We start from the raw sequence: 26755 nt of genomic DNA, 5'->3' as shown, positions 1-26755 counted from the left end.
TCAGCCTTTTCTCAGTGGCTCGGTTTCATTCATAAATGACATCACCGCCCCCCCCCCCCCCCCCCCCAAAAAAAAAAACCCTTCCCAGTTTGTTTGTCTGTTCTTATCCCAGCTAAGGGGGAGGGGCCGCGATAGGACAGCGAAAAGACTCATCTTGTCTCGTACACAACATTAGGATAGCACCATTCTGGACAGGAAAAAAATACCCAGCCCCACCACACGCTCTCTCGCACACACATTGAAAAAGCCTGCCTCCGCAATGACATCGACAGTACCATCAATAATAATAATAATAATAATAATAATAATAATAATAATAATAATAATAATAATAATAATATTAATAATGCATGTAATGATGTAATGCAAAAAACAAAGCATATATATATATATATATATTCTTTGATTTTTGCATTACATGCATTATTATTATTATTATATATATTATTATTATATATATGCTCCACATAGAAAAATGCTGCCTCGATTTGTAATGACATCATTGCAATATCTAAACAGCCAAAAAGAACGTACTAGCTGCCGCTTGTGCAGTTCTAAACCCTATCCGTAAACCCCACCCATTGAAAATGTCATAGCTCTGTAAGAAGAATGACATCACTGCTAGTCTGTGAAGGACTTCTTTCGCCCGCGCTGGTTTCATTAATGGAACAAGCCTCGAACCCCCGAGCCGCGCAGGCGCACTGGCGGCCCCTCGGCGCTCGCTCTCTGCTGCTCTGCCGCTCGCTCTCATTCGAGCTTCACTGGAAAGGAGGAATCAAACTTCCGGTTGGTATCATGGCGGCATTGTGGGGTCTGAAAAAAATAAAATACTAATCATAATAATAACCATCATAATAATAACCAGCCCTCCCCTACCCCCACCCCCGTCCAGTTTCCAACAGCGGCTTCCGATAAGGATTAAAGAGTGAAGAATAAACTGTAGGGAAAAAATAACTAAAAAAAAAAAAAGAACCTCTTCTGTTTGGGAGTCGCAGTAAACCCACCCCGGCTCTCTTCGGCCGGCCATGGCGGCGCATAAACCCGTGGAATGGGTTCAGGCCGTGATCAGCCGATTCGACGAGCAGGTAAGCAAAGCGGACTCGGATGAGGGGAGCGTTAGGGGACCGGGGGGGGCAGGGCTGGAGTGGCCGGGAGTCGGGGTGCAGGAGGGGGTTAGGAAAGGGGCTGTGGGGACGATGAAAACATCAGCTTCGTATTGCATATTATTATTATATAGAACATGCATTGATAGAGCGATCGAAAAAGACTGAGAGAAAGGGAGATCGTACGCAGCACCACACTAGGAATTCAATATCATAAAAACAGACAGAGCAAGGGAGAAAAAACGCTTGTGTTATGCATCCGATTTGAGAAAAATAAAAAATAATACCAATACAATGTCATTGTGTGCAGCTGTTTTTCTTCCGTATGTAATATAATATAAACACACACACACATTGCAAAACAGATTGGCATTTGCTGTCTTGTTCGAGGGATAACAAAAACAAACACAAACAACAGTGGATGGCTCGCCTCAGGCTTTATCAAATATAATAACCATCTGATCCGCATGGGTTATTATTTTCTTGCTGCGAACAGTCCCCGTTGTGCCAACGCGCCTGTGATAAACACAGCCGCTACATATTAGCACTAGGTTGGGTTATTTTACGAGGTGGGATTTGGGGTTTTAATAATGTAATCGCATCCATTTTCTAATGTACTAAGTACCCGACTCTCTCTCTCTCTCTCTCTCTCTCTCTCTCTCTCTCGACCCCCCACCCTTCTGTAGAATGCAGTGTAATAAATGGTGCGAGTGTTTGGTTAATGATCGGACGCCGGTTTTAATGTAACGCATTGTTTAATTCTGTTTGAAGGGTTCCTCTGTTTTGTGGTGTACGGATATAGTACAGCAGTCAGTCAGGCGACCATTTGGATGCTGCAAGCCGTTGCATTATATTATGATTGCATTGGAAGAGAAATAAAACGACACGACGCCGGTATACATACATCGCGTTGAAACCGGGATTCCGTTTAGCAAATGGATCAGAGACAAGAAAACGAGGGGGTTTCAGTACAGGGGAAGAGGAAAGAGCTTTACTAACGTCATGCATGTCACACAGACTGCACACAACCAATGCAACATATAGGCGAGGCGATGCCTTTCTTTCTTTATGTGTGTATGTATACGTTTTTGTACCAGTAATGTTACAGTGGTATATATGAACGAGCAATGCAGTTTACAATCTAATGCACACGTGCATACAACACTGCACGGATCTTTGCTTTGACATACAGTAGTTCCCGATATATCGGTAAGTAGTTTTCTGCGTTGATGTTTGCATACAAACACGTTAATGTGTGCATTGGTGTTGTTGACTGCTTCATGCGTAGAGGACCTTTACAGTAACACCGCGGTGCAGCGCACTTACCTGTTGAAATCGGTCAGTACCAGTTTTATTTAATTATTGTGAATCGCGTCTCCTGAATTGGGAACTGACCTTCCACGTACGTCCTGTGTAGTCATTCCGAGGGAGTCTGTTTGATTTCTTCTCCTATCTTTTTTGCACTAGTATGCGCTGCTTACAGAGGCGTGCCACAGTATGCACATACAGTTTGAAATCTTTATATTGCCTTAAATAGTTTAACTTGATCAGGGATGGAAATAGCAGCTCCACCAATTCTATGCTTTACTGCAAGCTTGGTTAGCCACAGTGTGTAGGTAGCTCAGATGTGTCTTAGCCAGCTCCTAGTAAAACCAGGCATGGATCAGACTGCTATGCAACAGGAATCTTATTTCCAACCCTCTTGAGGAATACAAAGTGTATGCTTCTCATTTGTTGTTTGGTGAATAGGAAGTGTCATATTGTTGTAATTGAATTAAATATAGTGAAATAAATAAGATTTCATACTATTGTGCTGTTTGTTTTTTTTACAAATCAAGAGTCAGATTTGGCTCAATGTTCCAGACCCTGCTGTAAAGCGCAGGTCAGAGTTGGGCATTGCAGCGTGGGGGGTTCTTGCCACTAGAAGATTGTATTTTTAGACTGTGACTTGACTTGCACAGGAAGGAACAAAGTAGCCTAGGTATTTTATTTACAAGACTACTGTGTGTTTTCACAGACATCCATTAGCCCTAACCTTTTTATTTACCTGAAGATGAAACTAAGATTAATGCTATACAGGGTCTGTGAAACCAGACACCCATGCAAGATCCTATAAACCCCTCCGAATAACATCAGCAGTTTGGCTGATTCCGCGGCCCTCTAGTTTTAGATAAGACAAACAAACTGGCATGTCAATTAGTGATGCATGTCTTTAGTCTTGCAGCGAACGCTCACCACGCAGTATTGACTGTTACTGCACGTGCACTGGAAGACACAGCAGATTGTGGGTGTGCACTGCCTGGTAGGAGCGATAGCTTGTACTGGGTATGACTTGGGGAAGGCTGCACTGTGCTGAGGAGTTCAGAGAAAACAGAAGAATGACCTGTGACAGCTCTGTCATGGGGGAGAATCCACCTGCCTTCCATCCAGTGCTGTTGAGTTCCTCCAGCATGTTGGGCCACGCTTACGCAACCCCCTGCTCTTTCATTCTTCTGGACAGAGAGCTCCTTTTTCTTTTGGAAGTGCTACGTGTTGTTACTGAGACTGTGGGTCGGGGGAATGGTCACGTTAAACATTTTCTCTGTCTACTGTGTCACGCTCCTGCAGCTGCAGTGCTTGCAGCCCAGGGAGGTTATGGATAATGTCTTCAAGATCTGTTGCAGCTCAGAAAAGCAAAAAAAAAAGAAGAGAGAAGCATTTTGAAAACCAAATGCAGCACTGCAATACAACACAACACACCTCCATTGACCTTCTGTTCTTTTGGGGGGGGGGGGGGGGGGGTTCTGTGGTCTATCAGTGTGTTCATATTCAGCATTAAATGAATGTGATTGAAATGATCTCCCGCTTACCGCACTGGCAAACTTGCTGGGTTTTAAAAAAAAAAATAAAAAAAATCTTCTATTTAAATGATGAAATTGACTGATTCGCATCAACAGTATTTTTTTTATTGACCTAGGATTGTGAATCGTTGCTTTGCTGCATTACTCTAACCCCGTTTCCTTCCAAGTCGTGCTGTCGTATTGAAGTCCAGGGCACGGCTGTAGTTCTGGCTCCCGAGAGGACGTGCTGCTGCTTTCTTGAGTTACTTTCGCGGAGCAGTGTGCAGTTTCACGCTGTGCAGAGCAGTGATTGTACACAGGATTAGCGGGAGGGTGCAGCTCATTATACTTTGATGAAAATGTAATAGAGATTCAATCCTGCTTATTATTGAGCCTGCTTGGGTGGCTGCAGAGGTCACAAAAGAGGATTGGCTGTGCTGGCAAGCCAAGCTCTGCACACTGCTGGAATGGGTTACACTAGGGATTAATTGTTTATTTCTCTAAAACTTTTGTTAAACACACTTTACTGTAGCTCTAGACTGACAGTCAGCCAGCTTGTAAAGGTGACGTTTAAAAGTTTGCCACTACTGTTAGACATATTGCAACCCATGCAGACAGGTTCTCCTGGTTCAGGGATGGAAATAAGACTCCCATTGCATAGCAGTTTGATCCATTCCTGTTCTTACTATGAGTTTAATAAGACACACCTGAGCTTGTTACCTGTACAGTATGGCTTATCAAGCTCAAAGTGAGACTGCTATGCAATAGGAGGCTTATTTCCATACCTTGTGCATGCATTGGTATATATTGTATTAAAACTTCCATACCCTTCTGCATTACAATACTGCTAGAAAAGTAATGTGCAGTTGCCTTGTAACATTTTTTTTTTTCATAATAAAAACAAACATTTTAAGTAATTTGGTGATGTGCAAATATAGGACCACTGGATCTGTCAAAGTGCACATCAGGGAAAAGATTGGTCCGTGACCTTTCTGGAATTCACGAGCGTGACTCGAGACAATGCGCCCACTGTTGATCTGCTGGGCATTAAAATGGACATCAGCAGGCTTCCCAGTGTGCACTAGGGTCCCCTCGGCTCGCACGCCTCACTGTGGACCGGTCTTGAGACTTCAATTTCCATTTCATATTAATATTGAAGAGCTGTGGAAGTGGAACCCCCAGCTCCCTCTCTTACCGCCTCAGTGTTTTTGCGGCCATCGCAGCAGTGAGACGGGTTTTAGAACCGCACTAAACATGCCTTATACAGAAGACTCTCGCTAATCCGGACTGACCCGAAATCAAGCACGTGATTGTAATGAAATCACAAGAAACTCGAGTCCAGCAGACCAACGTTTTGGCTTGTGTAAAAGTTTAGAAGTCTGATTTATGGATGGTTTCCCAACATGAAGTGCATTGTGGAAACTGAATGAAAGCGTCTAAGGGCATAAAACAAAGTTTGTTAAAAAGTTGGGTCCTAAACATATAAGTAGAGACGAGCCCAGGCCCTTTTTCTTGAGGTACAGATTGCTATCAGTACAGGCTTGTAGCGAGTCTGCAGTTACTTGCATGGCTTTAGTTTTAAATGAAATGCTTCTCTTTGTTTGCTTCCTGGTACCATTCTGCCCGCCTGTGTCATAGTCTTGTTTATCACACTTTTTCCAGGTGTTCAGTTGTTTGCCCAGGGAAGGGAAGGACAGACCATATGAGATCAATAAATCATATCTTCAAGTTAAATGAAAAGAAAAACCTGGCGGTTTCTTCCACTTCCTTAGGCAAAAACGATTTGTAGAATGGTATGGGGCGTTATACCTGTAGAGCTTCACAGACCTCGATTAGCACTGATCTTGGACCAAACAGGGTCTGTGAAACTAGCTGTACATTTCACACCCTAACAGTTGTGTTTTTTTGTTTCCTAGCTTCCAATCAAAGCAGGACAGCAGACTACCCACACCAGAGTCAGCACAGAACACAACAAGGAATGCCTCATCAACATCTCCAAGTATAAGTTTTCCCTCGTCATAAGCGGCCTCACTAACATCTTGAAAAATGTGAACAACATGGTAAGTACATGCTTAAGAGCGCCCTGCACGCAACACGTTGCTGCTGTTCTCTGTGTTCCTCGATGTAAGGATCCCTGTACTCAGCTCTCAGCTGGCCCTGCCTGTTCAGTCCCAGGATTGTTCGCTGCATTCCAGTACAGGAGTTCTCTGCCCTTTGTCAGAGCTTTGTCATACCGAAAGCACATTCTGAAAGCTGTCATTTGTTTGAGACTGGTCATGAGAATAGATGTATGAGTCTACATTGGCGGTGGTGGGGGGGACCGGTCCTCCCACGTGGTTTTAGTCAGCGCTGCTCTGTGCTGAATCAGAAGCAGGCTTGATCAGGAGCAGACAGACAGGAGGTGGAGGTGCAGTTACTGAGGCTGCAGGGTTACACCCGCTTCTTGAAGACGCTGCTGTTTTGAGAAAATGAGAATGGAAATAAGGATAGCGATGATAATGATTCCCTATCTGGGTTCTAATGGAGGAGTTTAGAGTTTTGTTGTAACCAGGTTTTGTTTTTGGTTGGAATTGCAGTCTGATTTACACAGAGTCATTTCTGTAGAGTACCTGTCTGGGGTGCAGTGGAAACAGTGGAGATTTTTTTTAAAAGTCTGAAGGTCCTGGTGGAGACAGAAACCAGCACTGCACTTTTAGATAGTTCCCGTTTTAAGTCCCCCCCACCATTGGGGTTCCTGCATGACGATGCCTGTTATTCCTGTTCCAGTGTAAGACACTGAAACTGTTCATTAGTCATCCCAGGGTTACGTTACCTGGTGCGGATAGAGTTCACGACAGGGGAATGTGTCGCACACACAAAGGCTCAGACTGCACTTGCTGTAGTGATAGAAGAGTACGTATTCCAATGTTGTGTTGTTTTGTTTCAGCGGATATTTGGGGAAGCAGCAGAGAAGAACTTGTACCTGTCCCAGCTCATTATACTGGACACACTGGAGAAATGTCTGGCAGGGGTGAGTGCTTGCTGACTTTCTTTATGAGGACCCTCATAAACTCTACTGCAGTAACAGGTCATGTACATGCAGTACTTTTATCAGAGAGACTAGTACAGGAATGGAACTAAGACTCCTGTTGCATAGCAGTTTTGATGCACTCCTGGTTTCGCTATGAGTTTAATAAGACACCTGAGCTTGTTACCTGTATGCTGTGGGTAATAAAGCTCATAGTAAAACCTGGAATGGATGAAACTGCTATGCAACAGGAGCCTTATCTGCGTTGAAAAGGAAAGACTGTATCACTGGCTAAGCGCATTAATATTAAAACCACACAAGTTTTTTTTTTTTATTAAATGAAATGCGATTGGTTACGAGGAGTAGGTCTTGTGGATATGAGTGCAGTTGCATGGCATTGAAACTGTGATCTCATCAGTTACAGTGCACTTGCCCTCTGCTGGTGGTATCTTGCTGCCTGTATCCCAGTTAACAAGCACAGTAAATCACTTCTGTTTTATAGTGCAAAGAGTAAAGCGATGCTACCAGTTACAGAGGATTACTTTTGCAGGCATTTCCTTGCCTCCAGTTTGCCTTTTCAGAGCCTCCAATGGGATTCCTCTAAACTTCCTCAACAGATTTTCCATTAATGCAGACTTTCAGATAGTTTACAGCTGCTGATGCAGTTCAGCAGTAAGGCGCTCACATGCCGCACGCAGTAATACTGACCTTGAAGCCCTTGTGCAGCATTGCTGAACTGCACACGGTTTACATTCTGTCGTCATGTAGTTGTCTATAATTTTTTGCGGAAGAGTCACCATTGTCTCAGTGAAAGTGACAGCCTTTGTCTCCACAATCACAAGCTGCAGGAGTGACTCGCAGCTCAGAGGGGTAGCTTGGATCTCTCTCATTTTTGGTGCACATTGGTTAAGCTTGTAAACCATTGACCTTAGGTAGTTTTTTTTTTTTTCAATTGTTGGTTAATGATGCATAGCGCGCTTGATTACAAAAGTACTGTTAAAATCCATGCATCTAAGAAAAGGTTAAAAGCAATAGTGTTTCAATATCTAGTGCCATGAACAGCATGCAAGAGAGTGCTTGAAGCCTCTGTGGTCAAGTCTGGGCCAAGCCAGCGTTGTAACCACATCCTGTCAGTCTCGCTTTTATAAACTTGTCTTGTTAGCCCAACAGTGTGTGTTCCTGTCCCTCATGACTGCCTCCTTGTTAACTGAAAACAAACAAGATGTTCTGTTATGCTGTTTATTTCCTATGGTCTGTTGTTTATAAATCGTCATACAAGACTTTCCGAAAGACAAAATGTTTTAAAATGTTTCTTTCGGTATTATGGCATACAGTAACGCTAAGCATGATGATTTTGTTGTGTGTTATTTTATTCTCGGAGTAACTTTTCCTTTGCTCCTGGATTCCAGCAACCCAAGGACTGCATGAGGCTGGACGAGACCATGCTGGTGAAGCAGCTGCTGCCAGAGATCTGCCACTTCATCCACACGTACCGGGAAGGGAACCAGCACGCCGCGGAGCTCCGGAACTCGGCCTCTGGGGTCCTCTTCTCTCTCAGCTGTAATAACTTCAATGCTGTCTTCAGCAGGATCTCCACCCGGTGAGAAAGCACTCCCCTCTCTGTGTGCCTTTTCATTTCACCCTAACCCTAACTGCAGCATGTATCTGAGTGTGTGTGTGTGTGTTTGTGTGTGTGGGAAGGGTAATCCATGGGAAGAGGTTTGCATTGTGACATCACAAGGTTCGCTTTTCTCTTGACAACTTTTACTGTATCTGAAAAAAATATAATTATAATAACGGCTCCAGTCCGCTTCGATCCCATTCTACCTGAAGTATATTGTTTAGTAACTTGCATGCTTATTAATCAGTAAGCTTATTCAAGCCTCTTTAAGAATCAGGGGTGGCAGGATTGTAAAACGAGTCACAGGCTCAGAATCTGATTGCTCCTATCTGTCCTGCACCCAAGTGACTTGTTGCAAGGTTTGCAAAAATGTAATCAAAATGTCTAGACGGGAAGAGGTAGTGGGCTTTGCACTGTTTGCAAAACCTGTGGATTAAGTTTGTCTTCCTTCTATAGTAGGAAAGTGCAGTGCCAGGGCAGGGAAGGGGTTAATGATTCTCACTGTGTCACTTTAACTCCTAAGGGGGAGTCAGAATGCCTGCAGCTTGCATTGCTGGCTGTTTGACCCCCCCCCCGTTTCCTTTTGGAGCGCACTGCCGCTCCTCCGATGCAGCCAGGAGATTGTTGGCGTATCGGAGCCAGCAGTGGGGACTCGCTCACTCCCCTCACACAGGACCGGCTGGCTCCCTGTTGTAGCTGAATCAAGGGCTGCTTTGTGTGTCAGGCTCCCAGTACTGTTCATGTTGAGCACGCATCAAGTTTGTACATTTGGAAAAGGGAAGTGGCCATGTTTTAGATGTGTGGGGGTGGGGGTGGGGGGGTACATCTGATATAGTCATTAGCCATTCAGGTTTATGAATTATGAGCAGAAATGTCTGCTCATGGGAAATGTGTTTTTTTTTTGTTTTAAATATAGAGCTATGGCAAAAAGTTTAGCATCACCTAGAATTTTAGAATTCAGCATGTTTTTTTGACTTTATGAAGCAAAATTAGTTAATTCTATAGGGTGATGCGAAACCATATATATATATATATATATATATATATATATATATATATATATATATATATATATATATATATATATATATATATATATATAGTGAACACTGTATGGTTTTATGGGTCTTAGGAACTTTTTTTGTACCCATACGCGTCTGGATGCAAAAAACTAAAGTGGTAACTTGTAATTAAATTAGGGTGGGAACTAATGAAATATAACTGAGGACATACAGAATTTAACCATGTTCCCTGTGGTCGTCTGTCCTCTGCAAGGTACACTTCTGACTGATTTCTGGATACTCTGCAGGCAGATTTAAATGCCAATATACAATGCATTGCAGCAGTCAGTTAAGCATGTCAGAGGCTGTGCAGCTGATCATGTGCAATATGTGTCTGTGGTATCTATTGCAGAGGTGGAAATAAGACTATTGCATAGCTTGATGAGCCACAGTGTACAGGTAACAAGCTCAGGTGTGTCTTTTTAAACTCCTAATAAAACCAGGAATGGATCAAACTGCTGTGCAATGGGAGTCTGGCTTCCACGCCTGTATCCTGTTCTCTTGGGTGCTGCAGTTCGTTTCTTTGACTGCAGACCAGAGTCACTTCTTTCCTCTTTGTTTTTTAGGTTGCAGGAGCTTACGGTGTGCCTGGAAGACAATGTGGACATCCACGATATTGAGCTCATGCAGTACATCAACGTGGACTGTGCCAAACTCAAAAGGCTTCTGCAAGGTACCCCCACCCTCCCTCCCCACACTGATCTGCGTTCATATGAATGTGTTCCCCAGCTGTCTGGCCGATGTACGATTTGCATATTAACGGTGTCAATGAAGGATGCCTGTCTCTGGCAGGACAGGATGTTTCACTGCTCTGCTGTTGATAGTTTTTTTTGGCTGAACTCCGTTTGCACCTGGATACCGGGATCCTCATTTTCACAACATTGGGCTGTGTAACTTTAACAAATTATCATGAATACAATTTTTTTTTCAACAGCAAACAACTTGCAAAAAACAGCAATCTGCTCTATAGTGTTAATTGTACAAAGTTGTTAAATCCAGTTCTTGGCACGTGACTAAAGCATATTGGGGTCTGTTCAGATGATCTAGTGGATTCAAATACGACAGTTATTTTATTATTAAAAATATAAACCTTATATGTTTTTACAGACAGATGTAAACTAAAAGACTAGTCTGAGCAGTGGGATGTTTGGGGTAAATCATTGCTCATGAAAGTCTTGCTGTTTTTTAGCTGGAGGGGGAGATCTTTCAGATGGTACTCTGTACTGGAGCAGTGCATTTTGTAATTTTGATTCCAGACATAATGAAAGGACAGCCGCACCCCATCCTTGCAGTTTGTCGCTTGCTGGGTGTTTTACAGTAAGGCTTAAAAGACCTACGTGACCTCCCGAGTCTCTCAAACCAGACAGACGAGGGGAAGGAAATGCACTCCTTCGAAACAGCCTGACGTGTGTGTCATCTTTCTTTCTTTCTTTTCTCCAGAGACCGTGTTTAAATTTAAAGCCCTGAAGAAGCCGGCCCAGCTGGGTGTAATCAACAGCCTCGAAAAGGTTTGTGCGTCTTCTCCTCGTTCCTCACGAGAGTGGCGCTCTGCTCAGCCCTCTGTTAGTTTCTTATACAGTTTTGAGGTCTTTTAGAAATGCCAAAAGAAATTCAGCAACAAGCGTTTCAACAAGCTTTTTTTTTTTTTGGTTAAAATCAGAGAGAGGTTTATGGTAAGAGACTAGTACAGATTATGTTCTAATGTTATTGTGGGTCAGGTTTGGTGAGGTCTGTTTGGTATCCAGTTTTGTCCAGATAATGGCATTGACTATGGAAGGGGGTACGTTTTATTTGTTTCTGTTACTCTATTCAGTTCTTCATCAATTCATTTCAGGCGTTTTGGAACTGGGTGGAAAACTATCCGGATGAGTTTACGATGCTGTATCAGCGACCTCAGACTGACATGGCAGGTAAAAGAATGAAGTGCAGACTTCAGATCACAGCCTCCTAGCCCAACCTAGAACACTGCTTAATAAAACAGGAGGGTAGTGGTGCCGCCTGCCCGGACGCCACCCTTGCACTGTCAGCTGTGTGTTGAGATCTGCTCATCCACTTGTGATGTAGATTGGTTTGGGGGTTCCTTGGCACAGGTGGGAATCTAGGTGATGCATGGAAGGAAATGAGACTTCCATTGAAGTTTTTACTGTGAGCTGATTTATTGTTATATTCATGCTCCAATACCAAGGCAAAGTACTTTCAAAGTGGTCAGAAAATTGCATCAATAAATAAGTAAAGCTTAAATAGTAATTGACTGTGTAAATGTTGCAGTCCGGTGTCATTTCCAGTAGTAATTGAGTGAGTAGTGTGTAAATGCTGTAGTTCAGTCTTGTTTGAAACGCTCTGTTGACACGCCCCTCTCCAGACTGCGCGGAGAAGCTCTTCGACCTGGTGGACAGTTTTGCGGAGAGTGCGAAGCGGAAAGCGGCCGTGTGGCCCCTGCAGATCATCCTGCTCATCCTCTGCCCCGTGATCATCCAGGAGATCTCCAAGGAGGTGGTGGAGGACAGCAAGGTGAACAAGGTGAGCACAGGCAGGCTGCATGGATCCCTCCAACGCCCCAGGCACACTCACACTCTCCTCTGGCAACGGGACCAGACCTGCTTCCATTGAAGGGTTATTTTTTTTTTTTACTGCAGAAACTGTTTTTGGACAACTTGCGGAAAGCCCTGGCGGGGCATGGCGTCAGTAAGCAGCTGACGGAGAGCGCTGCCATCGCCTGTGTGAAACTCTGCAAGGCCTCCACCTACATCAACTGGGAGGACAACTCCGTCATCTTCCTCCTGGTGCAGTCCATGGTTGTAGACCTCAAGGTAAGGGACTGGGCTCGCCAACATCGGGGGCGGCCAAAGCTGGCTCCTGGGCTTTGTTCCACCCCTGTTCTAAATTCTTTAATGGAACCACTTAAAACTCCATCCAGAGCCTGAAGTAGTTACTGTAATTATATCAATTTACCTGCTAAACCTGGAGTGGAATGGCCCCCCAGGACTGTGATTGGACACCCCTGCCCTATAGGAAAGAACTCCAGTTTGAAATGCTTGCCTTGCATTCTGTGCAGACTACAGTGAGCTGCACTTGTCACTGCAGCATGTGTTTTGAGTGTGTTCGGGGAAGGGGGTGTTTGCCTGGTTTCTTCATGCTGTCTCTCTGTGGGATTTGATTCAGGCTTTACTCTTCAACCCCGGCAAGACGTTCTCCAGAGGAACCGGCAGTCAGAGTGCGGACATGGACCTCATGATTGACTGCTTCGTGTCCTGCTTCCGAATAAACCCGCACAACAACCAGCATTTCAAGGTGAGCTGCCAGTTAACACAGGACAGGGCTGGGGGACTCTTAGCTTTTGTTCCAGGGCTGTAAGAGTATAAAGGATGGATTGTGTTTTTTCTGTGTAAGCTTGGTAAATAAACAGCTAAACCTCCGTTAACTGTTCCTAGTTTGCATGTCATTTAATTAGTCTTTCAAATGCACTGTAGTTTCAAAGAAGACATGTGGCCCAATTTGTTTTTATTTTTAGCTGGAGAAGTATCAATTCAAGCAGCAAACCACCACAAAGCAATTCAAGATCAAGGATGTCTTTTTTTTGTTTGTTTGTTTGTATCTCTCCAATTTCTGCATACGTAAAGATGAAAATTGAGAAAGCATTATCGTGCCAGTAAATGTGTGAAACTGCAGTGCTATACCTGGCATACTAATGCTTTATGAATACAACTGTAAGTGCCTTGCCTGTTTGCATTGTCGTTGCCTCTCTTTCTTTTCCCAGGTCTGTTTGGCACCATCCTCCCCGCCCACCTTCCATTTTGTGCTGGTGAACTCTCTCCACAGAATCATTACCAATGTAAGTGCACATCGAAGCTACAATCCTTTTGAAGTGAAGTACTGTAACTTTGATTTGGTACCACAGCAAGGTTAAGTACAGAGCCTCATTCTTGCATTATGTGCGCAATCAGAAGCTGACTTAATGCATGCATTTGCAGTGTTTTGTTCATCAAGTCATTTCAGAGCAGTAAGACACATGCAGGTAATATAAAAAGTGGTTAGCAGTATGAAAAAGGCTTCCAGTTCCTGCACGCTGAATATATAAGTGCTCTCTCTTTTTCTTTCTGTTTTCCATGGCTCAGTCGGCTCTGGATTGGTGGCCCAAGATCGACGCGGTGTACTGCTACTCGGGGGAGCTGCGGGGCATGTTCTCGGAGACTCTGAGCCGAGTGATGCAAGGCTTCAGTGCACACGCTCCCTTACGCATGACGCCGGTAAGTGTGTCTGCAAGCCCCCCTTCATTCCCCTGCTTCGTATCGGTGTGCTCCTGCCCCTCTCTGCTCTCTCACACCACGTCACAACCTTTCTGCTTTTGAAGAAACGGGAGCTTTGCAGCGTTGCGTCCTCATCCGAGCGGACCACCACCGCAGGCGCGTTTCTGTGTGATTAGTGTTGGTGGAGCCCCCTTCTAGAGGTTAGTTACACACTGGTCAGCGCATCCTTCCTGGGAATGAAATAGGCTTCCCATTTATGCATTCTGAATGCATAAGGATTCCTTGATCTTGTTAGAAGAATAACGAGCTTTAATCACAGGTCTTAGTTACTACTTGAGGGGTGGGCAGTTTCCCATGTAATATTCCAGGTAGAAGATTATTTTAAGCCCAACCAGCTCATACAGTAGTTATGACTGGTTATTTTAATAGAAGTGTTGCAAGCAGATGTACATATTGTAAAAAGTACAATTTGTATCACTGTCTTGAGTGTATGAAACAGTGTTCTGGTACAGTAGCTGCAGCACAGTATTTTGCAGGACTGTCAGCGTGTTTTATTTATTTATTTATTTATTTATTTATTTATTTATTTATTTATTTTTTTTAAGCTCATTGTACTTTTTTTAATGACATAAGGACAGGCACCCTTGCTTAATGAAAATGCGGGATCCACATTTTGTCATCAGAGAATACATAATCTGCAGTAAAAAATCATTCTAAAAATAAAGCTAAAGTTCGGATCCACTACAGATAAATATAGAGTTCCCCTTTTGGATTTTTAAATATAAATCCTGACCTTAACTTTAAACTTCCTAATATCCCAACAAACAACCCAACATTAAAACAAGACAACCTTCCACCAAGTAGAAAGCCAGACACAGTACAAACTACACTGCAGCAATAAAGAAGGCAGGATTCTAGTTCAGTCGTCTGTTCCCTATCCTCTCTCTCTCTCTGTGTCTCATTCGTGGCTGTGTAGCGTGTTTCTGTAAAGTCCCCTGTGTGGATAGGAGCAGGGTCTGTGCCTGGCTACTCTCACATTGATCGCTGGTGCTCTTGTCTTTTCTTTGCTTTATTTTTTTTGTTTTCTGTTATTGGCTGCTGTCGCTCACATGATCAGATGCCAAGCAGTCACTGTTTTGCATGGCAGTGGGCTTCTGTCGCTGTAAGTATGATCCATCGTAACTACCGCAGAAAAGAGAGACCGGACACTTGGCTTTTCTGTGCCTAGTTACAGTCGTCACGCCCCTTTGTGTCATTCGATTACTTCTTGAATCTGTAGCTCGCTTGCTTCCGCCTTTTAAAATGGTACAAAACCTTTTAGTATAACGTTTTATTTAAAACACGTGGGCAGTGTGAATGTGGTTGGGTTATTTTAGTCGCTGTCTCTGAATCAGAAGGCTGGGGATTGATGGTGTGATGTCAGTCAGGCCTGTCTTTGTCGGTGCCCCCCTCAGTCCTCAGTAACGCTGTGTGTTTCTGTTGTCAAATCCCTTTCCCTGTAATGGATCATGTCCTTGTAAGTACAAAACCATAGGCATCTTAACAGCCTTTTAATTCCGTGGTGAGGTCGCTTTAATAGTTGTTTCAATGTGTGCTCCGTAAGGAACCAAACTGGGGCGTTTTACCTCCCATCGGGGCGAAGAAGCACTTGGTTTCCCTGGCTTGTCTGTTTCATGATACCCCCTGATTTTATCATGAAACAGCAATGTGTTTGGAGTATACCCTGTGGCTTTATAACGGTGTATCTTTAGAAGATCGGTATTGTGTTGTCTGCTGTCTTATTTTTAAATGTATTTAGCCCTTTTAAATAGGAGAGCACAATGATTAGTCGACAGTAGCAATTCATTTTACATACCTGCTTTTCTTAATCATTTTCTATTGTCTTTGTTTGTTTCCTTCACCCAGAGTCTCACATTTAAAATTACCAGCCTTAAATTTAAAGAAAAAACGACAGATTTGGATACCAAGAGTTATAAGTATTTGCTGTTGGCCGTTGTGAAATTAATCCATGCAGACCCAAAACTGCTGCTGCACGTAAGTATTGTATGCAAAGATGTATTGTTCATTTTGTCTCTAAACTTCAACATGTGCAAAACATGTGAAAACATCTGTGTTTCTTCACCAGAAGTTACTCGCTTTCAGAGGCAGATACAGTGTAGTGCAGATTCTCGCCACCAGGGGGATGCCTGTGTCACGCAAAGATGAAATGCTGTTTAATATCGGGAGAGCTGTGAACATACACAGTATAATCTGAGAATAGATCCATCCCTCGTTGCTTTGCATCCTGTATGATGGGCATGGTTACAGCTCTTACAACAGAAAAAGGGACTTGAATATCCAGTTTGTTTTTCACTACATTATTGATCCACGTTTGTGTCACGTGTAGTGGACACGCCATGTAAACAATGATTTTGCTGGGGTTTGTCAGTAATCCTATGTCATGCTACAGCGAGGAATATTGCATACTTCTTTCTGTTTAAAACCGACATGAAAAGCGCTTTGAGATACCGTGGTCTGAAAGGTGCTAATATAAATGAAATACATTGAAATTGAATATACTGGAAGGTGAACCACGTCCACGTGTCTCGTCTTCTCTGCAGAATCCCGGAAAGCCAGGCCATGAAATCCAGAGCAGCACTGCAGAGTTAATCACAGGGCTGGTACAGCTGGTCCCCTTGCCCAACATGTCTGAGGTTGCCCAGGAAGCAATGGAGGCAAGTGAGCTTTATATACAGGGCTGTGATCAGGGTTCAGCAGCGTCTAGGGCAGTGTGACACAATCGAGCTCCTTGTTTACACTCCAATCTAATCCCTTTGTGTCTGTTTACAGCGTCATTCCACTACAGCAGTGGTTTTCAACCCCGTTCCTCGGGGAACCCCTGTGTGCTGGTTTTCATTCCAGCTGAGCTCTCAATTACTTCTCTGAACCCTTCATTGAACTAATTGTTCTCGGCTCCAAAAAAGCTGCATATTTCAGGTTATTTATAACATTTGATAGTTAAGTTGACATCTTCAACTGTTTAAGCAATTAAAAAAGGCTTAATTAAGCTAAGTATTAGTTCATTTAATTGTTTAGATGAGTAATTGAGAACTCAGTTGGAATGAAAACCAGAAGACACAGGGGGTCCCCGAGGACCGGGGTTGAAAACCACTGCACTACAGGGTCGGAATTGCAAAGGAGTGTGATACATTCCTGGTTTCACTATGAGTTTAATAAGACACACCTGAGCTTGTTACCTAAACATTGGAACGGGTGAAAGTGCTGTGCAATGGGAGTCTTATTCCCATCTCTGCTTGGAAGGTGAATTTGCAAAGAACAGCCCACACCCAAGTGTGTTTGCTACAGTACAGTAGCTTCTTTTAAAATTCTCCTTGTGTTTTAGGCTTTATTGGTTCTGCATCAACCAGAAAACATTGAACTGTGGAATCCAGATGCACCAATAGAAACCTTTTGGGATATAAGGTATGAATCTGGTTTTTTGTTTTCCTAATTAAAACTTTGCATTTGAATCTTAGGAGTCTTATTTCCATCCCTGCCTGGTATAAAACACCCTGTTTTACCTGTTGTGATCTTCCTCTCCACAGCTCCCAGGTTCTCTTTTTTATCTGCAAGAAACTAATCGGTCACCAGATGTTGAACAGCACAGAGATTCTGAAGTGGCTGAGAGAGATACTGATCTGTAGGAATGCGTTTCTGCTCAAGAACAAGGTAGGAGAGTGTCTCATTCGCTAGGCATTGAGTTTTAATAAAGTCCCGGGCTTGCAAGTCTTTGCTTGTTGTCAATGTGTTATTGTAATGTAACAAATTACAAATAAAAAAAAATGTAAAAAATAATCAAATGGGATTTGACTATAATTCCTCTTTTGAGGATGTGAAAGCAGTAATTATATTGGAAAGAAACAACTTCCTAAGAATCTGATGATGTCAGCAGCGATTTTGACGCATACCATGACGAATCGGAAATAACAGTACAGGAAACGTCACAGACAATTCGAGTTTTTATTTATTTTAAAACAATCCCCCAAACTTCATTTTTTTTGTTTGCTGAGTGCTAGAGGACTGATGCATTTCCCCGGCTGTGTTTCCCAGGAAAACGCTACCCTGGGCAGTGGGATCCCTATCTGTCGCCAGGCTCAGACCAAACTGGAGGTGTCTCTCTACGCGTTCCTGTGGAGCCCGGACATTGAGGCCGTCCTGGTGGCCATGTCCTGTTTCAGGCACCTCTGTGAAGAGGCGGATATCAGGTGTGGGGTGGATGAAGTGTCTGTCCAAAACATCCTCCCCAATTACAACACCTTCATAGAGTTTGCATCAGTCAGCAACATGATGTCAACAGGCAAGTCGTAACAATGGGACAGTCTGCTGTGGTGGTGATGATGTTCTTCACTACTGTAATGTGAAATAACGGTATCATTCAGAATAAGCAAGTGTGCATTATGCATTGGAATAAGTTTGGATTCCCTTTGCATCAGGAGCCCTGTGTTGCTTATCCTGTGCGCTTGCAAGTAGTGCATGCAATCAGGACTCCGTAGCGCTGTAATCGAATATTCAGTATACACTGCATTCGCTGGCTGAAATGACCATGTGACAGAATTTATAAAGGACCGTATCAAAAAGATGTCGTGCAATAATCACACACACACACATGCTCTTCCCACAACTGTTATTCTGTACAAGCTTTTGCAGACCACTGGTATTTTGTCTCCTTTGCTTGGATTCAAAGACCTTACCTGAATGGAAAAGCGGTACTCTTGAGAGGAGTCTCTCTCTCTCTCTCAGTCTCACACAGTTTGTTTTGCCTGCAGGTCGGGCAGCTTTGCAGAAGAGAGTCATGGCACTGCTCAGGAGAATAGAGCACCCCACTGCAGGAAATACTGAGGTCTGGACATTTACAATCTTAAATGAAACCATGCAGAATGAGTCCTGATGTAGAGTGTAAGAATATGTCGGTAATCATGTGGAAGAAAACGGGCTTCCTAATGTTATACCAGTTTGCTGGAGGTGACTGGCATAAACTGAGCTGCTAGGTTGACTTGGGTTTAGAATGATTGAAGTGACAAAGCCTGTGCTAGAGTGTATGGGAAAAGAAGAACAGAAATACCAGGCACAGAGACATACACACATAGAGAAGCTCCCAGTACCTCCAGAGTCATTGTGCAACGTCGGTGTGGCATCTGAGGCTGGCTCTCCAGAGGTTCAGGGAATCTGATCCATTGCCTCTCTCTGTTAATACTAGTGGCATGTATTGGATCAGAACAATAACATTCCATGTAGAATGAAACGTAGGTATTTGGAACTAATAAATGGCAGACATGGTCTGGTCTCATCCTTCTAGCGTAACAAAGTAGTTAATTCCGTGTATATCTTAATTCATAAACCTTACACTGAGATTGTTATTTAATCTGTTTGTTATTAATCTTTCAGGCTTGGGAAGATACATATGCAAAATGGGACCAGGCCACCAAATTAATTCTTAACTATCCAAAAACTAGAATTGAGGACGGACAGGTAAGAACACTTCCTTGTTTATTTCTCAGTTTTGTCGTCTTGCTTTGTGAACAGTTAAAGAAGAGTTATCCAGATATATGTTTTTAAATCCAGTAGTTTTAATAATCACACATGCACTAGTATTTACATTATAAGGCCCTTCTACTTTTAAAATACCATTTACTTTTCGTTTTTGGCAAGGTGTACCCTCAGTTAAACTGAAATAAATGTCATAGTTCAGTGTTTTATTGTGAAAAATCCTGAACCAATAGTTTTGTACCTGTCCTTCTTAACAGACTTATTCCAGAGTTTTGTTACTTATTTAGAAGACTGGTGTTTTGTTTTTTATATTTACCAAGACTGATGTTAAAGTAAATCTCTCCTGTGTTAAATAACTAGCCTTCGTTGTATTTTAAACTGTATTTACTGTAAATCACCAGTCTGTGATTCATCCATCAATCCATTTGTGCGTTTGTTTCTGTGCATAGCGGGTGTATGTGAAATCACAGGGCACCGGCAACTCATTGCACAGAATCTACGAATATAATTCTGCTGCAGTACCTCCTGAACACACAGTACTCCCTCCCCAGCTTGACAAATAGCAGCTAACAGTGCCGTCTGTCCTGTGACTTAATATACACCCTGTACAATCTGTAGTAGTGTATTCTGCATTTCCAAAAAAAAAAAACAAATCATCATTATTATTGTTATTAACTATTATTATCTTTATGAAGGTCAAGTAAAAACAAATTATGTCCACGTTTAGGTTACAGAAAGTCTCCATAAGACAATTGTTAAGCGGCGAATGTCACATGTAAGTGGGGGTGGCTCTATAGACTTGTCTGACACGGACTCCTTGCAGGAATGGCTCAACATGACGGGATTCCTGTGCGCCCTCGGGGGCGTGTGCCTTCAGCACCGCAGCAACCCCGGGCCAGCCACTTACAGCCCTCCCATGGGCCCTGTCAATGAACGCAAAGGCTCCATGATCTCCATGATCTCCACTGAGGGCAGCACGGAGACGCCCCTCAGCAAGTTTCTGGACCGCCTGCTCTCCCTCATGGTGTGCAACCTGGAGAAAGTGGGCCTGCAGATCAGGACCAGTATCAAAGACCTAGTGGGGCTGGAGCTGAGCCCAGCGCTCTACCCCATGCTGTTCAACAAGCTGAAGAACAGCATCAGCCGCTTCTTTGATGCGCAAGGGCCGGTAGGTGTGACTCCTGTCTCTCTCTCTTTGTGTGTGTGTGTGTGCGCCACTGTTTTACAGCCCTCGATAAATTATTTGATGTATTATATCGGTAGGGGGCCAGTATTAAACCCTGTCGCTTTTTATATCATTTGAAATTTATTAAAAAAAATCTTTAACGGGGAACTGCTGTAATGCGCAAGACAACCCCTCAATGAAACTAACGAAAGCATGTCTGATTTTAATGGGCCTCTTTCAGGCTGAAGGAAACACGTCATATGTAAAGATGAACTCAGAGTATAGTAGTTCTAGGTTGGCAGTTTGCAATGCGTTTTCTCAAGGTTTACGCTCCAGTTTTCTAAATAAGATATCCATGCACGTTTCTTTTGCAAAGATAAACATGCCGTCACTCCCCTGTTTTCTCGTCAGGTTCCCATCAATGACACTAATACGCAGTTTGTGGAGCAGACTATTGCTATAATGAAGAACCTGCTGGATAACCACACTGAAGGAAGCTCCGAGCACTTGGGCCAGGCCAGTATTGAGACCATGATGCTCAACCTAGTCAGGTGAGTTTAATAGCACACGCTGTCTCTCACTGGATAGGTAACACCCATGCTGATGGGCTAAAACTAAACTTGCAAGAGCAGGTGGACAGTCGGAAATTTTTGGTAGGGATCCACTACCTTCCAAGGCTGTCCCAGTGCATGCAGGAGTGCTGTGGATGTGTGTTTCTAGAGAACCTTGTTTGATGTTGGATGATGTAAGGCAGGGCTTCCCAAACCTTTCTACCTGAGGCCCACCTGTTCAGCTGCATCAGGCACTGCGGCCCACTATTAGCACTCCTTGGGAAAATGTCAAATTAAAACATTTTATATGTTTAAAACTGTAACATTATAAATAAACCTAAATCTAAACTGTCCTTTATTCATTTGAATAAATATTGTGAACGATGGAAATCACATAGAATATGCACTGAGTGAATTATTATTTTTTTTAAACACTTTAATTTTAGTAAATAAAATAAATTTCAAAAACTAAACAGACGTTTTTAGTAAATTGAAGTACTTTTGGATAACTGAACATTTTAGAAATGCAGTTTATTTTTCTTGGTCATCATACAAGAAAGAAGTGCATGTCTGTTATGATTCCCATTCATAAACACCTGCACAGGAATCACTTGTGAGTAAAACCAGTGCAACGAGCACAAAAACATAACTCTTAAATCCTAATTTGTGAACACTGTGTGACTAAATCGTGCAGCCGTTACCTCTCACACTGAACTGCCATGCTCACAATACAGAAGGAAACGAGAGCCTTGCAAAAGTTACTTTTTTCGCAACTACTCTGTACAACCAAATACAACTTGCAAAATCACACTCAGTTATCTTGCAACACCCCCCCCCCCCCCACCCCCCAAAATAAAGTTAATAAAATCGGAGCGCAGCTGCACCACTTAACCAAAAGAAAACTTCTGAAAATAAATCAGTCAAAAAATGTTTTTTTTATTATTATTATTTTCCAACAAAACATATTCTTGCGTTATTTTAAGACGACTGTGAACGAGCCAGTCATCAATAAAATAGCAGTATGTCCAAACATTTTAATAAATCAGTTACCGGTATGTAACAAGATTTATCAGTTTGATTAATAACTTGATTTAGTTAATATTGAAACATACATCAAAGTACTGAATATTTTAAATGTTAATAGCTAATTAGTCATAAAAACGTATTCACCATAGGCGTTAATTGAATTTTTAAATTAATGTTGCAAGTACAAACGTTGTTATGAAAACATTTCTACAAAAGAAAAAACCCATTTCAGCACCTCTATACTGAGCAAGGGACCTCCCTGTGCTGAAAGTGTAACAGATTTCTCCGTGCTCTCAGGTATGTCCGCATTTTGGGAAACATGGTGCACGCAATCCAGATCAAAACCAGGCTGTGCCAACTGGTTGAAGTGATGATGGAGAGACGGGACGACCTTTCGTTTTGTCAGGAGATGAAATTCAGGTAAGCGCTTCGTTTCAGGGCTGCCCAGGGGTGTCTCGGTCCGAGGAGGGGGGCTTTCAAATTTCAGATGGAGTCTCGGGGATGTCATGTGACGTGGAGTGAGGTCAAGCAATATTGCTTTGCTTTTAAACAGTGTGTCGCTTTTAGGAACAAAATGGTGGAGTACCTGACGGATTGGGTTATGGGAATCTCCAACCAGGCAGCGGATGACGACGTGAAGTGTTTGACAAGGTACGCAAGACAAGACTCCTGTTCTCCGTCCAGTCATTTGTTATGCAAACTCGGTGTTGCTTGATGAATTTCTGTTTGTCCGGATTATTTGTTTTTTATCTTGTAATCCACTGGAGCAGACTCCCACATGTGTCACAGTGTAGTTCCCATTTTAACTAATCGCTGTATCGTGCCTCATTGTCTGTTGTGTTTCTTAATCCGTAATAAACTGCCCCGATGGTATTGTACATTTAATAGCCCCATTTAATTGTTTGTTTTTGTGGTGAAATATTTCAGTAAAACACCTGTGTGTGTCTGTGTGTCTCTCCGTGTTTGTGTGTCTGTGTGTTTCCTGTTTCGCCCACAGAGACCTGGATCAGGCCAGCATGGAGGCGGTCGTGTCTCTTCTTGCAGGATTACCCCTCCAGCCAGAAGAGGGCGACGGTGTGGAACTGATGGAGGCCAAGTCGCAGCTCTTCCTAAAGTAAGAGTAGTGATTCATTGTGTATCGATGGACCCTTTCTTTACATGTCGTAACGTATCGTAGTGGAAGTGTGTATCGTGATAACACAAGAAAACAAGCACAGCCAGCGCTCACTGCAGATCTCGATGGTTCTTGAATGAAGAGGAAGTGTGTTTTATAGTTGGTACGGATACATACTCTCCCTGTCCCATTTCATTTTTGTCAACGGTCCCATCATGAAATGATCATTTGATCTTATAGTGCATCCTGCAAGTCTCCAGTCAGGTCACTCTCATGTCTCGCGATGCGGGGAGGTTAGTGTATCGTTGCACCCCTGCTCTTGAGTGTGTTGATGGGCTCTGTGTCTCTCTCAGGTACTTCACTCTGTTCATGAACCTGCTGAATGACTGCAGCGAGGTGGAGGATGACGGGCAGCAGACAGGGGGGCGGAAGCGTGGGATGTCCCGGAGGCTGGCCTCGCTGCGGCACTGCACTGTCCTGGCCATGTCCAACCTCCTCAACGCCAACGTGGACAGCGGCCTGATGCACTCCATAGGTGAGCGTGGGGAAGCAGCCACTGCAGCAGTCACGTCGGCACTGTTTCCTAACTCTAGCAATAGCAGCGAAACCATGCAGAATTAAGCCGATTTGGGATTTTTTTGTAGGACCTAACAGTAGTTTTATAAAGTACTATTTTCTTGGCATTAAGCCTCTTTGCCACTGTAGAGCAGGGACGGTAATCAGACTCCTATTGCGTAGCAGTTTCACCCATTCCAGGTTTTATTACGAGCTTCATTAGCCCCAGTGTATAGGTAACACGCTCAGGTGTGCCTTATTAAACCAGGATTGGATTCAACATTCCAGCCCTGTAGAGGTAACCAGACTGCTTACCAGGACTCTCTTCTTTGTTGCCAGGGTTGGGCTACCATAAAGACCTGCAGACTCGAGCCACCTTCATGGAGGTGCTGACCAAGATCCTGCAGCAGGGCACGGAGTTCGACACGCTGGCAGAGACGGTGCTGGCTGACCGCTTCGAGAGGCTGGTCGAGCTGGTCACCATGATGGGAGATCAGGGGGAGCTGCCCATTGCCATGGCTTTGGCCAACGTGGTGCCTTGTTCGCAGTGGGTAGGTAGACTGTGCATTTCTGCAAAGATTCAAGTTTCAGTAGTTCTGTTACAGGTGAAGCGACTTCCATAGTAAATACTGCTGTGTGCTGCTGTTCTTGTTCCCAATCAGGATGAACTGGCCCGGGTGCTGGTGACTCTCTTCGATTCCCGGCACCTCCTGTATCAGCTGCTGTGGAACATGTTTTCCAAAGAGGTGGAGCTGGCAGACTCTATGCAGACGCTGTTCAGAGGAAACAGCCTAGCAAGTAAAATAATGACCTTTTGTTTTAAGGTAAGGAAAGGTGTCGTCAGGAGGCGGCACTGTTATTGAAATACCCTTTTTGAATATTGCGTTAAATTGTGAGACTGGAGGTGAATGTGACATAAACTAAATGATCTGTCTAAAATCATGCCTCATGGTTTATCCCTCTCTGCTGGTGGTATGATGTGGTGGGCAAATTAGAGAAAATATTTGAATCATGCGTAATTGTGAATTTAAAGACATTTAAAGGAACAGGTGTCACTTTACATTTGCAAGTTCTCTGAATAGGGAATCGAAGTGAGCTCTTGCTTGCTTGCGTGCTCCTCTGCAATGCTTTGGAGAGAACGCTACTCGGCCCTGTACAGTGACGAGGCTCGCTGTGACTCTTGTCTCCAGGTTTATGGTGCTACCTACCTGCAGAAGCTGCTGGAGCCTTTGCTAAGAGCAGTGATCACCACTCCGGAGTGGCAGCATGTCAGCTTCGAGGTCGACCCCACCAGGTTGTATTTTCAAAACAGAACAAATCCCTTTGTACTCCTTCATGTGCAGTATACTAGCTCTGAATAAATAAATACATAAGCAAAGAAATAAAAAAGGAAACAGTTTTGCAGTCAGTAAAATTGTTGCATGTTTAAACACCTAGATTTTGTTGTATTTCGACTGTACCGTAGACTTGTCCGTGCTGTTTGTTTTGCTGCTATAAATCACTTGTTAAGCCTGGTAAATGAGCATGCATGATCAGAATCGTTGCATAGGGAATCATAATAACGCAAGGTGTGTGTGTGTGTCTCCTCTCCTCGCGTTGTTCAGGCTTGAACCCACGGAGAGTCTGGAGGAGAACCAGCGCAACTTGCTGCAGATGACGGAGCAATTCTTCCACGCAATCCTCAGCTCCTCCTGCGACTTCCCTCCCCAGCTGCGCAGCGTGTGCCACTGCTTGTACCAGGTATGCCCAAGAGCTCGCTATGAAGTGCAACCAGGCAGAAGGGCAACCGAAGGACACGCAAGCGTGCCAGAGTCATTTGCTGCCAGTTTCATGGCATTGACCGTTCTATCGCTTCTTTGTTTGCACCACGTAAAGCTGTTCATGCTACGAAACCAATAAGCAGAAGCAGCAGCAGTAGCGTTAGCGCATGTTGCGAACCCTGAGCTCACGACAGCATCGTTATATTAACGGGGAGCATGAGCCGTGTTTCAGTTTTACAGTGGAGTCCCTTTTATCTGAACTGCTCCGGGGATGTGGGAGTGGTGTGCGGTCATGGATCGCTCAGAGTTCTTTCATCCCCGTGCAGAGTGTGTGGCTGAAAGGAGACGCTGCTAATAAACACTGCAGGCTCGTGCATCCAGTTTGGATAAAGGGGGTTCTACTAGGTTTTTATTTATTTTATTTTTTTTTACTGTGGCAAGTCTCAGCATTTATTGTGTGGACCAGACAATTGGTTGTCTGGTTCTTATTTTGTTTTATTTTATAACCATGTTTAATTAAGATGTTAATCTCCATGAATAAATATGTTTTTATATAGATATCGTTTTTTAATTCAGCACTGTACACATGATATCTAATTTAATAACATTATAATAATATCTACTTACACTTTCTTTATTGTCCAAAGTACATGGATTAAGAAAGGTGTATATGTATATTTTTGATAGATTTTTTTTGATATTCATGTCTCCAGTGAATGAGTTTCATTCAGTCACTCCTCTCTCTCACTTACTGGTGTAGCAGTGCGCAGTGCTAAGCAATTGAAACTTTGTGCTGTGGGATCCTTCAAAAGAGATCAACATTGATTTTGTAAATCTTCTCCCAAGTTAATCTCCGAAATATAAAAATGTAACAAAATTAGGATTATTTTTTTTTTTTTTTAAATCTAAAAAGTGCTTCACTGTGTTTGTGTCACATTACTGTGTAGTGTTTTTTTGTTTGTTGTGCAAGTCAACGTTGGTTTGTATTCTCTGTGTGTAGCTGGTGCTGTGACTTGTGTGTACTCATCTCTGTTCTATAGGCAACTTGCCACTCTCTACTGAATAAAGCTACCGTTAAAGAAAAAAAGGAAAACAAAAAATCAGTAAGTTCGGAGAACTTTTTATTGGCAATTATTCTTTTTTCCGAAGCAAAAGCCTTTTTTTTTTTTTTTTTTTGCTTTTTTATTTGTCCAAAACATC

At 43.2% G+C, this 26755-nt stretch overlaps 1 protein-coding gene across 11 annotated transcripts in view; it reads left to right on the top strand.

Moving 5' to 3' along the window:
* Window positions 1-648: 648 nt before the first annotated feature.
* LOC117430678 (neurofibromin) overlaps window positions 649-26755 on the top strand; it is a 70267-nt gene continuing 44160 nt past the window's right edge. For 4 of the 11 annotated variants that reach the window (XM_059000897.1, XM_059000896.1, XM_059000894.1 and 1 more), the window contains exons 1-30: window positions 649-786; window positions 5839-5982; window positions 6849-6932; window positions 8339-8529; window positions 10178-10284; window positions 11052-11119; window positions 11446-11521; window positions 11974-12131; window positions 12248-12421; window positions 12774-12902; window positions 13369-13443; window positions 13727-13858; window positions 15764-15892; window positions 16459-16572; window positions 17241-17320; window positions 17443-17566; window positions 17948-18194; window positions 18664-18737; window positions 19283-19366; window positions 20112-20552; window positions 20961-21100; window positions 22424-22546; window positions 22694-22777; window positions 23124-23240; window positions 23594-23775; window positions 24135-24346; window positions 24458-24619; window positions 24986-25089; window positions 25400-25535; window positions 26596-26658. In XM_059000897.1, coding sequence (XP_058856880.1) covers window positions 664-786; window positions 5839-5982; window positions 6849-6932; window positions 8339-8529; window positions 10178-10284; window positions 11052-11119; window positions 11446-11521; window positions 11974-12131; window positions 12248-12421; window positions 12774-12902; window positions 13369-13443; window positions 13727-13858; window positions 15764-15892; window positions 16459-16572; window positions 17241-17320; window positions 17443-17566; window positions 17948-18194; window positions 18664-18737; window positions 19283-19366; window positions 20112-20552; window positions 20961-21100; window positions 22424-22546; window positions 22694-22777; window positions 23124-23240; window positions 23594-23775; window positions 24135-24346; window positions 24458-24619; window positions 24986-25089; window positions 25400-25535; window positions 26596-26658 — 4077 coding nt within the window. In that variant the 5' untranslated portion in view covers window positions 649-663. Of the gene's footprint in view, window positions 1086-5838; window positions 5983-6848; window positions 6933-8338; window positions 8530-10177; window positions 10285-11051; window positions 11120-11445; window positions 11522-11973; window positions 12132-12247; window positions 12422-12773; window positions 12903-13368; window positions 13444-13726; window positions 13859-15763; window positions 15893-16458; window positions 16573-17240; window positions 17321-17442; window positions 17567-17947; window positions 18195-18663; window positions 18738-19282; window positions 19367-20111; window positions 20553-20960; window positions 21101-22423; window positions 22547-22693; window positions 22778-23123; window positions 23241-23593; window positions 23776-24134; window positions 24347-24457; window positions 24620-24985; window positions 25090-25399; window positions 25536-26595; window positions 26659-26755 lie in introns of all 11 variants that reach the window. The other 7 variants (XM_059000895.1, XM_059000899.1, XM_034903181.2 and 4 more) reach the window with 7 other exon arrangements.

The sequence above is a fragment of the Acipenser ruthenus genome, chromosome 26 (assembly GCF_902713425.1).
Source record: "Acipenser ruthenus chromosome 26, fAciRut3.2 maternal haplotype, whole genome shotgun sequence".
Lineage (NCBI taxonomy): Eukaryota > Metazoa > Chordata > Actinopteri > Acipenseriformes > Acipenseridae > Acipenser > Acipenser ruthenus.
Note: the sequence above shows the minus strand (reverse complement) of the source record. Positions and strands in the feature narration are given on the sequence as shown.